Raw genomic sequence first — 14,495 nt, forward strand, 5'->3', positions numbered from 1 at the left:
TGTTTACTGTAATTGGCCCCCACCTCGAGATGTTGCCAGCCACAAAATTTATTGCTTAATTACCTCGAAGTCGCGTCGCGTTTCAAGCAGATGTTTTTTATTCGCGAGGAAAAACGGAACGGTTTAAGAATGACATTAATTAATTCTTAATGAAATTCGTCTTCACCCTCCTGAGTTTTAATTTAAACGGCCGATTTATTGCGCGTACAATTTGTCGCGGGACCCTAGTATAATTAATACAAAACCGTTCTTAATTACATTTATTACCGACAAGTTAAACAGATACTGAATCCGCATTGCATTTACATGAGTAATTTATCGCCGAATTTAAACACAAAATCAATTTACAAATGTAAACATAGGCGAGTAACTTACTTAAAACAAGTTATATAAAAGTGATCGACGGAAATTAAAATCGTACCAATATTTTAGTACTGCTCTGTTCTTCCTCATAACATTTAGGTATTATTTATAAATAACTGATAAAACCTACAATAATGAGTCTGCGGCGAAGTCGTATTAGTATTTTCTTTGGTAGGGGTCTTCCACGGTGCCCTGGAACAGTGGTTCGTCGTACCGCAGGTAGGTGTCGTCCTGTCTCACCACGTCCTGGAACGCCTTGTGCGACACCGGCTCATTGTAGTTCACCACGCCGTCGTGGTACTGGTGACTGTTTATCAGGTTCCTGTTCACGTTTCTGTTGTAATCTGTGGATTTCTTATACTTATCATCCTTTTCTGGAAGGACCGGGGTCGGTGTCACTTTCTCCTCCGCTTTCTTGTCTTTGGCTGTCGTGCCTGCTCCAGCCAAATCCCTATAATTCCTTTCTTCCTTCCTTAGAGGTGCGTACGGATACTTGTTCCTGAATCTATAGTCGTACCTGCCGTTTCTTGCATAGTAATCGTCATCATAAGGCCGCCGGCCGTAAGGATCTGGTGAGTATCTGTATCTCAAATCTACGCTAGGAGGCGTCCTGACGACTTCAGGAAGATGGGTGTAGTAGATTATTCTCTTCGGTTTTCGTGGTACGTAGTTATCGTAAGGTTCATCGTATCGATCAACTTTAGGGCCATATGGTGCAGGGATGAACCTTGGAATACTCCTTCTGTCGTAACCATCGTAGTATGAATTACGTCGATACAAATCATCGGCGGGGTACATCGGATAAGCAGGGTACCGTTCGCTGTAGTAGGGTCGCCGGGATTCCGCAGGATAGTATACTGCCTGCCGCGGGTACACTGGCTTATACAACTTAGCTCGCTCGTCCTCGTCTGGTCTGACAAAGTCTGTTCGTATGTTTCGAACATCTTCGGTCCTCGTTACTCTCTGAATGGCTTCCTTGTCGTTTCTCGATTCGGATGCTTCTAAAGCTTTATTTTGTGTAACGAAGTTTACTCGAGGCATGCGGGAGTTGATCAGCTCTCCTGATGGTTGCGGTGGCGTAAGGATGTCGTCTCTGTTGTCCTCTTCGCGGCCTGGATAAGGCAGTTTGATCCAGTTGTCGTTTGAGGCTCTGGCACCTCGGCCAGTAGGTTTATCCGTAACTCTTTCAGTGGTTTGGTACAAAGGAAGAACCTCTTTAGCGTTCTCGTTGGTGATGGATATTTTCGTAGTGGGGTCCTCGGGCGGACCGGGCAGCCAGGGTTGGTTGGCCTCCTGATTGTGTTCAGTGCGAATGTTGTAGAATTTCTCCTCTTCGATAACGCCGCGGCGGCCGCGGGTCATATCAGTCTCCATTGTCACCTGGAAACAAAACGAAGTTTTCTTCATAAGTATGTTTACATATTATAATTTATCTTTAAAATCAAGGGGAAGAAATCAGAAAAATAAATGGGGTTATTCAACTGAACTTCACTCTTCAAAAAATAATGGGCATTCTTTTTTTTTATTTAATCAGAATCCTTCATCGGTTCTCTTAGTTTATGCTTGTGGTTGCCTTCGAAATAAAATAATATTAACGTAGAAGTTACAAACAAACAATAATTTATTTGCAAAAAATGGTAAAGTTTGTATATCTTGTAGAAACATCATCTAAATCTGTGAAGAAAATATTTAGTTGAGTAGGTATTGGAAGGTAAGTACGAGTAAGTACGTTTGAAAGGTAATGAATCATTACACGCATTACTAATGATGTAATAGTGCGTAAAGGTTCATATACTTGAAGAAGAGAGCTTACCTCTGAATGCGTTTCATATCCATGATGTTCCTCCACACAGTTAGCAGCCTGTATGAGTGCCGCGCACCAAAATATCAAAATCTTCGAATTCGTCATCGCGGTTTCGATTCTGGAATTCAAAACAAAAAATAATCAATTAAATTGTTTTATCATCGAGAGATTTAATTAAGTACATATTGTTATCATCCAGAAAAAACTACGTCTTGCAAATTCCTGGCTAATTAATTGTAATAAGAGCAGACAAATAACAGTATAGGTATCATTAGACTTATATTGACCGGGATATAGACCGTGATTACCTTTTTGATTTTTGTCGAGCTCCCGATAATGAAAATAACCGTTAATCATTCAAAACTCTTAGTATAGGTATCATTGATTTTTTCGCGTTTCATATTGGCAGTAGGTATTTTTTAAGGTTATTACAGAGAAAACTCTAAGTATTTACTTTAGTTGGTTCGAGAAATTTATTACGTTAATCAGTAATTGTCGACACAATTACTGATTAACGTGATAAATTATTTACGGGTAAATCCATGCTGCTAACAGGTTGATTCTTTTTTATTAATATTTGTATACATAATCAACCTTAAAGCAGAATGGATTTACCCGAGTTTGAAGTTAAGGGACACAATTGTGGCTTTCACACCTAATTTGCTGTTTTCAGTTCTTGGGCCTACAAATGATGGTTAATCTTCGTCAATTTTCCTTTATGTAGGAAAGCTAAAGTTACCGCTGACGCCTTTCAATAAGGTTGATATTTAAAGTGGTGATTAATATTAGATATTTACGCAATTATGTTTTAAATTCTGATATGTATTATTATTAGCAGGACCATGGTCTGAGGTTTTGTTAAAACCATTATGTTACTATTGATCTTAACGCTTTGATAGGCAGTAAATAAATGGTAAATAACGATGTTCGGTGTCATTGTGGCACCGGAAGTGATGAAATGGGCGGAAGGCGCGCCGGACCGTGAATGTTATCTAGCCCACGCTAATGCCTGCGGATTTGGGTGCAGACGAGAACGATGGCCTGGGATACTTGATACAGTCATCATCATCATTTAAGAGTTAGACTCTTATCGGTGGAGCAACTTCCATGTGGGCCGGTTTTCTGCCTTCTTCCTGATACGACACCACGTTGATTCTTTCCTTTATTTGGGTCATATACGCTCTTCTTGGTCTCCCCCTTTGCCTTCTTGCCTCATCTCTTTCTTCTAATGAGGAGGCACACTCAAAGTTTATGTATGACAGATGGCGCCACCCTATTAGTCCGTACGTGAGAGCGAGAAGATGATATGTTTTTTCTCTCTCTCACATATGAATGGCAGTGACATAATGCCTAGACACTTGCACAGGCGATGGCGCTATCGGCAGGAATCTTTAAAGGGGATTCAGGAAGCGACATGAATAAAGTAAACAACGTTACTGATTTATGCTTGCCCTACTGGTGAGGTTCTACAGTATTGATGTCATTTCGGGCGTAATATCACATGTTTTTAATAAGACAAATGGCTACAAAATTGCGGTAGAAGTATCTTTTACTCGTAGCCCGTACTCTGTACTCCCAATTGCAAGAGTACACGACGTGTAAATAAGTAAATGCATTAGTATATATCATTTTGAGTAGGTAATAATATGTACCTACTCGTATTTTTACATTGCAAAATAACACAGAATAGAACTTGAAATAATATTTAAAATAAAATACTATTACGCTGAATTATCTACTATTTTAAGTTTAAAGAAGCGCTGCTGCTAGGCCTGAGCATCCAGAATCCTGGTTAGATAAGCTGGTCTGACTTTAAAAATTTTAGACGCTCATCGGCCTCAAATCCATGAGCTTGCATGTACTCGTAATTATCATGTTATTGGCTGTCAGTCTTCTGTTATACTCTAACTCGTGGTTAAACGGAGTCTAGAAGTTTGCCTTGACGATAAACGACCTGTATACAAACCTACCACAATAAAGCTATTGCTAAGCTACCTAACTAGCCGATAATGAATCACCAAAATCCCACGATCAGGTGTCGGCGGTTCCGCTCCATATACTCGTAGCCTCGATCAATAGCCACAGGTCCCGTTACCCGAAATCCTATTCAAACATATGAATGCTATCATTGCTATCGAATAGGCCGTGCGAATAGACTGTTGACTTATTCAGATAATTTATTCATGGGTTCGTATGTAATATTGTCCCAGACGATTGACTAGTTTTTGAACACGAGTAAGCACCAATCTGTGTATAGCTTTTGCGGCTATTGCACACCATCTAGCAAGGCTAGAGACAAAAGGGTGCGTTGCTCGGCCCATATGCTTATTGAATTTATATAACATTTGAATAAATACAGTCATGAATAACATACTTTTTAGAGCACGCTTATATTTAGGGATTGTATATATATTTGATTATTGGCCCTCAAGGTTTGTTGTCTAACATCTGTTTACAAAGCTTTGTAAGAGTTGTCAATAGTCCTTGTGTTTTAATCGTTTGTCTAGTCTAGTCAATGTCGCTGACATAGGCTTCCTAAGTTTCCCAACCCGTCACATTTCCATCTCCACCAATTAGATGGTCGGCATTTCTCAACTGTGCGTTTATCCAGAAACTTCCTGACTCGCACAGCTAAAATGAACTTCGCCTGCGGTATTCCCGGACAGATGCGACCTTCAAACCTTCAATAAAAGAACGTACATTTCCTTGCGTGTGCTCTAATGTGGCTGGCCAGGCCGAACTTGCTTTTAAATACTCGCTGGCACGTGTGACAATAAAGTTGGCCAGCAGAGTTATACGTGTACACGTAGGAGGGCTTGGGTCTCTCTTTTCGCAATTGGCGCTTTTCATCTGAGGTTTTGAGGCGGTTATCCTCAAATGCTTTAACACCGTTATAGATGGTAGTTCGCCAAGATGACTTCCCAGCAAGCTCCTCCCAACGCTCATGGTCGATGTCGCAAGCGTTTAGATGTCGTTTGAGCACGTCCTTGTAGCGCAGGTGCTGACCACCGTGCCTTCGCTTACCCGCCGCTAACTCAGAGTAGAGAACAGCTTTTGGCAAGCGGTGGTTGTCCATTCTGAGGACATGCCCACACCATCTAAGCTGCCGCTGCATTTATATGGCCTCCATACCACATAATCCCGAACGACGCAGGACCTCGGAATTGGGGACGCGATCCTGCCACTTGATCCTAAGTATAGACTAGGGATGTTACGAATATTTGCATTCGCATTCGCATATGCGAAAGATTCGCATTCTTTTAAACATTTGCATTGACATTCGCATTCGCTTCAAACGATGCGAATGTTTTGCGAATGCGAATGTGTGCAAGTCGCAGCTTGTTCCTTGCCCGCGCCGGCCGCTCCAATTGCTACTTGTCGACTGTCGACTCGCGCATGCGCAGATAGGTCAAATTCGTACGGCGTGAAGTTCGTACTCGGCATTTTGACCAATAGTAAGCATTTTAAACTTTTTACCAGGGATGTAACGGAGTTCTGCTTCTGCTTCCGTTACTGCGGAACTTCCGTTTTGTTTTACACATCCGCTTCTGTTCCGGTTCTGTTATTTTTCAAACGGAAGTTATAACGGATGTCGGAACCTAGCGCGACGGTGGGACATGAGCGGCGTACATCAAAAACCAACAGGTCTATACCTATCATTCGCTCATCTCTCCGCTTGCCACGTGCTGCGATACTAAACATTAATCGCTTCATTCCATTGCGCGCCAATATTTGTCCTGTCCACCTAGTTAGTAGCGAGTGAACAACTATTCAGTGGTGCAGGGCTTATCTACGATCCCCTTAGAAGCTCCCCTTAGATTTGTTTATTAAATACAGTTTACTTCTTTTACAATCACTCCATTTAATTTAAAAATTTAATTGTGTGCTAACAATTACACATATAATTTTTACTGGTTACTTTTGGATTGTATTATACTACCTACGAGTAAGTTTTCTTTTCATTTCTAAAACCCTTTACGGCATAATAAAGGTTTAAAAGGATTCTTATGTGATTTTTAGTGATTACCTAAACAACAAACAATCTTAAAGTTCAAGGTGATTTAAATTTTTGGATTGTAATGAATGATTTCCGCTACCTTAAGGTTGTCTGGAAGAAATCGCTCTTTAGCGATAAGACCGCCTGTTGTTTACCTTTGTTCGTGTTTCTTCCTTGTTTTGTATTGTTGTATTTTATCAAGGTGTGCAATAAAGAGTATTGTATTGTATTGTATTGATATACTTAAGATAAAATATCAGGTAACTTTTCTTTTCGTTTTTAAAACCTAAGTGGGCCTAAAGGCTGATTACAAACTGCTGATTACAGGCTGAACAGTAAACACCTAAAAGTTCTAGGTAATTTAATTAGTTTTGGTTTATGTTATACCTATGTGGTATTTTTTCATTTCGTTTTTAACATCTATAACTTCCGCTTCTGGTTCCGGTTCCGCTTCTGCTTCCGTTAAACTAAATTCAAAACTTCCGCTTCCGCTTCCGGTTCCGTTAAAACCACATCCGTTACATCCCTGCTTTTTACCTAGCGGTTTGTTGGTGATTGCTTGGTTTTTATTTTGTTTTTTTTTATGAAATTCAGCGATATTCGCATTCGCATTCGCGAATGTGACACATGCGACATTCGTGACATCCCTTATAGACCGCAGACATCTCAGGTGGTAAGTGTCTAGTTTTTAGGGTTCCGTACCTCAAAGAGGAAAAACGGAACCCTTATAGGATCACTCGCGTGTCTGTCTGTCCCTCTGTCACAGCCGATTTCTCCGAAAGTACTGGACCGATTTACTTGAAATTTGGCACACATATGTAAACCTGTGGCCCAAAGACGGACATGTAATTTAATTAAATGAAATTTAATCACAGGGGCCACTTTTGGGGGGTAACATTGAAAATTAAAAATCAAAGTTATTAAAACTATATTGTGTTACATATCAAATGAAAGAGCATTTTATAAGCATTTGAAGTATATTTTTTTTATTTTGGTAATTTAGAAGTAATTTAAGAAAATACGCAAAAAATGACCATTCCCCCCCCCTTATCTCCGAAATTACTTAGCGTAAAATTTTCAAAAAAATACGCAAGATAGCCCTCTACCTGTAGATTACAGGAAAACCTATTAGAAATCTACAGTCAAGCGTAAGTCGGACTTAAAAGAAAAAAACTCAGATTACGAATTTCACTCACTGCCGCTGCAAGTAGTTACTAAACGTCTTAAAATGTTGTAATCGCGTTGGACAGGTATAAAGAAATTAATTTCGGTTTCTTTTGTTATAGAAATTGTTAAAAAAAAAATCATTTTCCAAAATGACTTAAGTTCCTACTAAAAAAGAGGCGCTTAAGACCGTTTAGAACTTCACTGACCATAATATTGCCCACATAGGTCCAAAAAAAGGTGTATATATACGAAAACAAAAAAATTGTGCCATCGACAACCAAAATCAGAAGTCCATTTTGCTCTATCTCTTATCGTTTCCGAAATATACGCGAAATCTAAGTACGAAATTTAATGTACGTTGCCATTACATTTCGTCAGGCGCTCATGACCTGTTTGTATGGAAATGTCGAAATCCGACTCGCACTTGACCAATTTTCATAGAAAGTTGTGTTTTATTATAGTTTTGAAGGAAGTTTCTTGTTTTTAACCACCAACGCAAAAACGACGGAGTGTTTTATAATAATTTAAGGTTTGACGCTTGACATGTCTGTCTGTGGCATCATAGCTCCCGAACGAATCAATCGATTTTGACTTAGTTTTTAATGTTTAAGGTGAATTCGACGACAGTTTTTTTTGTACCACGTAGGTGGGAAACAGGCATACGGTCTGCCTGATGGAAAGCGGTCACTGTAACCTATGGACGCCTGCCACTCAAGGAGTGGCACATGTGCGTTGCCGACTCATTAGAAACTTGTACAAACCTGTAGGTACTTAGAAGGGGCCTGGGTGCCGACGACTCAAAGGACAATCTATTGTCCTAATTAGTTCCGTAGGTCCTTCCTCGTTGAGCTCTGGCTGCCTTACTCACCGGCAGGAACAATGAGTTTAACATTTGGTGATTAGAATCAGAAGATTCGCCGTTTTTCACGATGTGCAAATGGTCTAGCGGGTTTGACTTCTAGGTGGAATCGTTTGCGCCATGAGTGTCGTGAGTTCGAATCTCGGCTCACGCAATCTTTTTGCATTTTTATTTACTTTTTTTCTTTTATGTTCTACTAGCTTTTGCCCGCGGCTTCTCTTGAAAGACGGACAAACAAACAGACACACACACACTTTCCAGTTTAATCAGTATGGATTATTTGATTTTATTTACCTGCTTATTTCTTTCTCTAAGATTCTACTTTCTTATTTTTTTTAAGAACTCCGGGTTTTATACTAACAAGGAAAGTTTTAAGTAGCACACAATAATACTGCATTTTGTTTTTATTAACTTAATGTTTATTTTAATCCATACTAATATTATAAACGAGAAAGTGTGTGTGTGTCTATTTATTTGTCCGTCCTTCACGGCAAAACTGAGCGACGAATTAACGTATACTATTTACTTATAACGAATGCTATTTACTTAATGTTGAAATGAAAAAATGTCATACAGTGTAACCCAGTGTTTTTTAATGCTGCCATCTAGTGTCGACTGGCATAACCACTACACTAAGAGCCCTTATTCCTTAGATCGTTCATCAATTTCGTGAAATAGCCATTGATAGATGGCGTTGGCGCTCGTCGTTGGCGTCGGTTGCATAGATTTCATCGAGGGAACCGGCCCCTTCCCCTTCTCTTTGTGAGGAGTAGTCACGTGCGATTTCATGACTATTGGGATAAATCGGATCAGTTTGACCCAAGGAACAATTTTGCCAAGCAGCATCGCCACAGGCAAAAGTGCAAAGTCGCTGGGCCTTACTTATCCTACTGGTCACCAAACACAAATATGGCAAAGGTAAAATGAGCATAGTTTGAAAATTATAAGTTCTAGCTATATACTTCCAAAGACAGTATTGTAGATAATTTTATAGAGAATATACTTCTCTCAGATGTTATTGTTGTAGCTTTTACGGTTTTCATGGAAATATAAAAAAACTGAAAACAGGGATACAAAAGTGGGGAGGAGGGGAAACATTGACACCTCGGCGTGTTTCTACTTCATTTTTAGGTTTCCGTAGTCAACTAGGAACCCTTATCATCCTGTCCCTGCCGGTTTCGGCCTCGGCGACTGGGTTTTTACCGGTTAGTGAGAGCGACGGTCGTGAGCTCTCAGGTGACTGGCGTAGCCTATTTTTGCCTTGAATGTGCGACCACACTCACTGCAAGTCAGCACCCCTCCAACGTAATTGTAATTTATGACCGCTGTTGGTCGGGCCTTTAACTCGTCGCGTTTCGCATCGAGATCCACTCGCCTCTGCTCTTCGAAGGCTTGCACTTTGTCTCTCACTGTATGCCTCCACTTCGGCCGATCTTGCGCCGAAGTCTCCCAGTGCAACGGTTCAATGTCACATCTCCGCATGTGACGCTTCAGCACATCTTTGTAGCGCAGAAGCCCCTTATAGTTTTGCCATGTCTGTCTGTCCGTCCGTCCGTCCGTCCGTCCGTCCGTCCGCGGATAATCTCAGTAACCGTTAGCACTAGAAAGCTGAAATTTGGTACCAATATGTATATCAATCACGCCAATAAAGTGCAAAAATAAAAAGTGGAAAAAAATGTTTCGTTAGGGCACCCCCCCTACATGTAAAGTGGGGGCTGATATTTTTTTTTATTCCAACCCCAACGTGTGATATATCGTTGGATAGGTATTAAAAAATGAATAAGGGTTTACTAATATCGTTTTTTGATAATATTAATAGTTTCGGAAATAATCGCTCCTAAAGGAAAAAAAAGTGCGTCCCCCCCCTCTAACTTTTGAACCATATGTTTAAAAAATATGAAAAAAATCACAAAAGTAGAACTTTATGAATACTTTCTAGGAAAATTGTTTTGAACTTGATAGATTCAGTAGTTTTTGAGAAAAATACGGAAAACTACGGAACCCTACACTGAGCGTGGCCCGACACGCTCTTGGCCGGTTTTTTTACGTCTGTTTTATAGAGGCACCATGTCTCTACTCCATATAAAAGGACAGGGATGATTAACGCCTTGTAGACGCTAATTTTTGTCTCGAGTTTGAGATCATGGGACCTCCAGACGCGATCAGTGAGTCGTCCGAAATTAGCGGCGGCGTTGGCGATACGTGAAGGTATCTCCGAGGCTAGGGTGTTATCACGTCGGATAGTGCTTCCAAGATATTTAAAATGTGACATTTCATCTAGTGGTAGTTTCCCATCTAGATTCAGCACCACTGGGTCAACCTCGCCTCCTCTTGGTGGTTGCTTGAGAATTTGAGTCTTGGAAGCACTAATGACGAGACCAAACTGTTGACATGAGCGATGTAGTGCGTCAACATAGCCTCGGAAGTCATGCTGTCAGACATCAGTCAGCATGCTGTCAGCATATGTCTTCGGCGTAAAGAATCTCCAGAATGGAGACTCTTTGAACTTTTGACTTTGCTCTAAACCTAGAGATATCAAATACACCTTTCTCACTTCTGACATTAAGCTGAATTTGATCGCTACAATACTACAGAGCGTCTCTCATGACCACCGAAAAATATATAGCGAAGAGTGTGGGTGCCAGAACACATCCCTGCTTTACACCACTTGTAATTTGGATCTCCTCGGAGAGTTCGTTTTCATGCTGAACCTGAGCCTTCATACCAATGTGGAATTGGCGAATCAGGTTAACGAACTTCTTCGGATAGCCAAATTTACAGAGAACAGTCCAGAGAGCTTCACGTGGGACTCTGTCAAAGGCTTTTTCCAAATCCACAAAGCACATGTAGAGAGGCCGTTGGTGCTCAAGGCTCTTTTCTTGGATTTGCCTTACGACAGCGATACACCATAACAGGCGAAAGTGCCATCAAAAAATACATCTTTGCATTTCTTGTCTTATAATAGTTATAATTTCTTACATTTTCATCTTACGCATCTATCGGCTTTCACAAATTAGAATTAAATGGTATATTGAATATAAAAAATTTCATTTGAATCATACCATCATTAGCGTGACCTCCGGTTATATCGGCGATTCAAAACATTTACAACGAATTGAGCAACAAATACAAAGCTTTGATTTCAATACGGGCGCAATTTTGATAATGATCATCATGTGGACTACTAATACTTATTGAAAAATATACCTACTGTCACTTTTATATCAAACTGTATGAATAAGAGAAATCACAACAAAATCAGAATGTTTATTTTTAGTGACTAGCGATGAATTTAAGGGATAATTAATTAATTATACTCACTACGCTCGCGATTCAATATTGGAATCTTTAGCTTGCTCGGATATCAATATTAAACAACTTTGCTCCCTTGTACAACAAGTAACTATTTTGTGATTTTGCAGTTAACAGGGTGTCCACTACTAAATCCAAAATAAATTCCCTGACTTTTCCCTGACTTTCCATGACCATTTAAGAAAATTTCCCTGACCAAATTTTCATTCTATGATGATATTTTTGCCACGGTTGCAAAAAACAGTTTTTTTTGTCTTAAAAAAAAAACCCGAAAAAAAGCATTTTTTTAGGGTTCCATTCCTTAAAAAGTAAAAACGGAACCCTTATAGGATCACTCCAGCGTCTGTCCGTCCGTCTGTTACAGCTAATTATTTCGTCTGTTACAGCATATTTTCTGGGATATGTTTGTTTTCTAAAATACGAAATATAAAAATTTGCAAGTCAGTTCATACTTTTATATTAACATTTTCCTTTATTTAAAAATATTTTAAGCGGGTTACTCACGTATTAAGTCGATATAGCGTTCGACAGTTTGAGAAAGGTTCTCGAAATTGAACCGAAACATGTCGAACGCTATATCGACTTAATACGTGAGTAACCCGCTTAAAATATTTTTAAATATGTATGAGTCTCACGGGAGTTTTATAGTTAAAATTTTCCTTTATGTTAACTATTAAACTTGGCTATACCAGTGTCGGCCCGTGCACTCTCAATCAGGGACATCAGGGTAGAGCGAGTTTGAGTTTTGGCGTCCTTGGCTATTGCATGCAAAAAAAATCGCGAGCGTAGCGAGCGCGAAAATTTTTCCCCTTTTATACGTCCCGTAGTAGTTATAACTTATGTACATAACTTAGCAAACAAAATGGAGAACCTAGTCTATCAGAACAGAGTCAGGAAAGCAGGCTTGAAATGAAAACGAGAATTCGAGCGTATAGTGAGCGCAAAGTATTGACTAAGTTACAAAAACATACTACATAACATATGTAGAAATATTAAACGCGAGCGAAGCGAGCGCGAAATTTTTTCTCTGTTGTCAGCGTCGGGATGCTCATAGGTGTTTTGCGACTACATGCCTTTAGGTTTCCAAGTGCTTCATCGTCACGCTTATTATCCTCCTATGCTCCTTTGACTAATACAAAATTGCGCCTCTATATGACGTTTTGGGCCATTGGCTTTATGAGGAACTCCGCTTTGGATTGTCGGAACGGATAGATACTTAGAATTTGGACAGCGACGTAACGTAACTGTGTCTTTGTCGTTTTCACGTCGCCCTAGCAAAAGCACCTACCTTATGAATGTTCTACATGGTGACATTGTGGTGCAACTTTTCAGTTTATCCGAATCACAATTACTGAATTTATACCCTATCCTTCTCGCCATTTTGAAATATGAGGATGGGGCACGCAAAGTAAAAAAATCTGGATTTTTCCGCATTTACGATTTTGGGCCATGCATGAAGCATGAAGATATTAGCAATCACATGGATGGAGGCCAGGAACTATATTTGTCATAAAAAGTCTAAAGAGACAATTCTAAGTTGCCTTAAAATCAATACCGGGAATCCATCTTTGCTGGCCAACCCAAGAAATCATATTATTTTTCAATACTTTTTGATTTTTTTTCTTGGTGCCAAATTTTTTTGACCTCCAAATCCCTGACTTTCCTGAATGACCACTATGAGCTTCCCTGACTTTTCCCTGACTTTCCCTGACTTTCCAGAAAGTGGACCTGGTTAACTTATGTAAAAGCTTGGTTATTCATGCTGTCATAAGACTTGTAGGTGACCGAATAAGCATCTTGTATAATTATGTAGATATAGTGACTGAGAAGGTAAGATGATCCCAAAGCTTAAATGAAAACAGTTTTTATAAATTAGATTAGATATTTGGAGTCAATAAATCTGTTTTGTGATCCGAAAAGGTGGACAGCTTTTGCCCGCGGCTTCACTCGTGTTAGAAAGAGACAAAATGTAGCCTATGTCACTCTCCATCCCTTCAACTATCTCCACTTAAAAAATCACGTCAATTCGTCGCTCCGTTTTGCCGTGAAAGACGGACAAACAAACAGACACACACACTTTCCCGTATAATATTAGTATGGATTTACAAAAGAGATGCTGCATATCATATGTACCACAATGTTCCAATATTATCTGCAAAAAGATTTGTTTTACAATAGGGAAAAGTTGTTGTTTAGCCCCTCATTACCACATTAGCCGTGAAAGCGAAATATTACAAAATTTAACCACAAGCGTAGCAAGTTTCGTATAATGGAATATCGTTGGGAGCTGCAAACACAAAGTCATGTTGGCGTGATGGAACCTCGAAAACTTTTCACACATGGTCATAATTAAATATTTATTATCAGCATTTAAATTTTAATTCTACCAGCCAACTAACAAACAACTGTACATTTTCATCACTTGATTTTGTCCCATAGGTGAACAAAATGCAACATTCTCATTATTTTCCAAACAATGAAGAGAGCCTTTCCCAGTTGGTGTAATGATAACTTTTTTGTAATTTTAGTAATTAGGTATTTTTAACTAGTTCAAAATTGTTGGAAGGTTAGTATTGGTTACCAAATAAATATCGTAATACAAAAACGACTCACCTCACATAATCCTGTGGTGCCGAAGCCGGAATCGAACCCACAATGAGCCGTCCCGCGGCCGGCCGGCCGTCACGGGCTGTGGTCTTTTGTTGTCGCGGCGCGCGGGCCCATTGTCACTCATAGGCTTGTTGGATGTCACGGTTCAATCAATGGGCTTAAATACCCAAAGATTGTTTACACTTAAGTTTTCTTTGTATAATAATTCTTCAATTCAATACGGATGGCGCTATCGGGGAGGAAGCAAGAACAAGATTTTTTTTTAAATTCGGAAATGGAAGCTGGCACAAGATTGTAACACCTGCGCTTGCTCATTTTCCAGCCGCAAATCAAGGAGTGGAAGGTTAGAGTTGAGGTAGACCTCCGTGAGCTCGGCGTCGGCG

At 39.8% G+C, this 14,495-nt stretch overlaps 1 protein-coding gene across 1 annotated transcript; it reads right to left on the reverse strand.

Moving 5' to 3' along the window:
• Nucleotides 1-247: 247 nt before the first annotated feature.
• On the reverse strand, nt 248-14,139 carry LOC125234257. The gene is made up of 3 exons (XM_048140469.1): nt 14,116-14,139; nt 2,177-2,285; nt 248-1,743 (listed from the first exon to the last, which is right to left on the reverse strand). The coding sequence occupies exons 2-3, from the start codon at nt 2,270-2,272 to the stop codon at nt 520-522; spliced, it is 1,320 nt and encodes a 439-aa protein (XP_047996426.1). The 5' UTR covers nt 2,273-2,285; nt 14,116-14,139; the 3' UTR covers nt 248-519.
• Between the last annotated feature and the right edge of the window lie 356 nt (nt 14,140-14,495).

Source organism: Leguminivora glycinivorella, chromosome 15 (assembly GCF_023078275.1).
Source record: "Leguminivora glycinivorella isolate SPB_JAAS2020 chromosome 15, LegGlyc_1.1, whole genome shotgun sequence".
Lineage (NCBI taxonomy): Eukaryota > Metazoa > Arthropoda > Insecta > Lepidoptera > Tortricidae > Leguminivora > Leguminivora glycinivorella.

What these genes read in the sequence shown, in the direction of transcription:
- LOC125234257 (XM_048140469.1), bottom strand. Translation starts at nt 2,272, where the DNA reads ATGACGAATTCGAAGATTTTGATATTTTGGTGCGCGGCACTCATACAG. An exon ending in GATATGAAACGCATTCAGAG is followed by an intron (nt 1,744 to 2,176) that starts GTAAGCTCTCTT and finishes TTTTGTTTCCAG; the next exon opens with GTGACAATGGAGACTGATAT.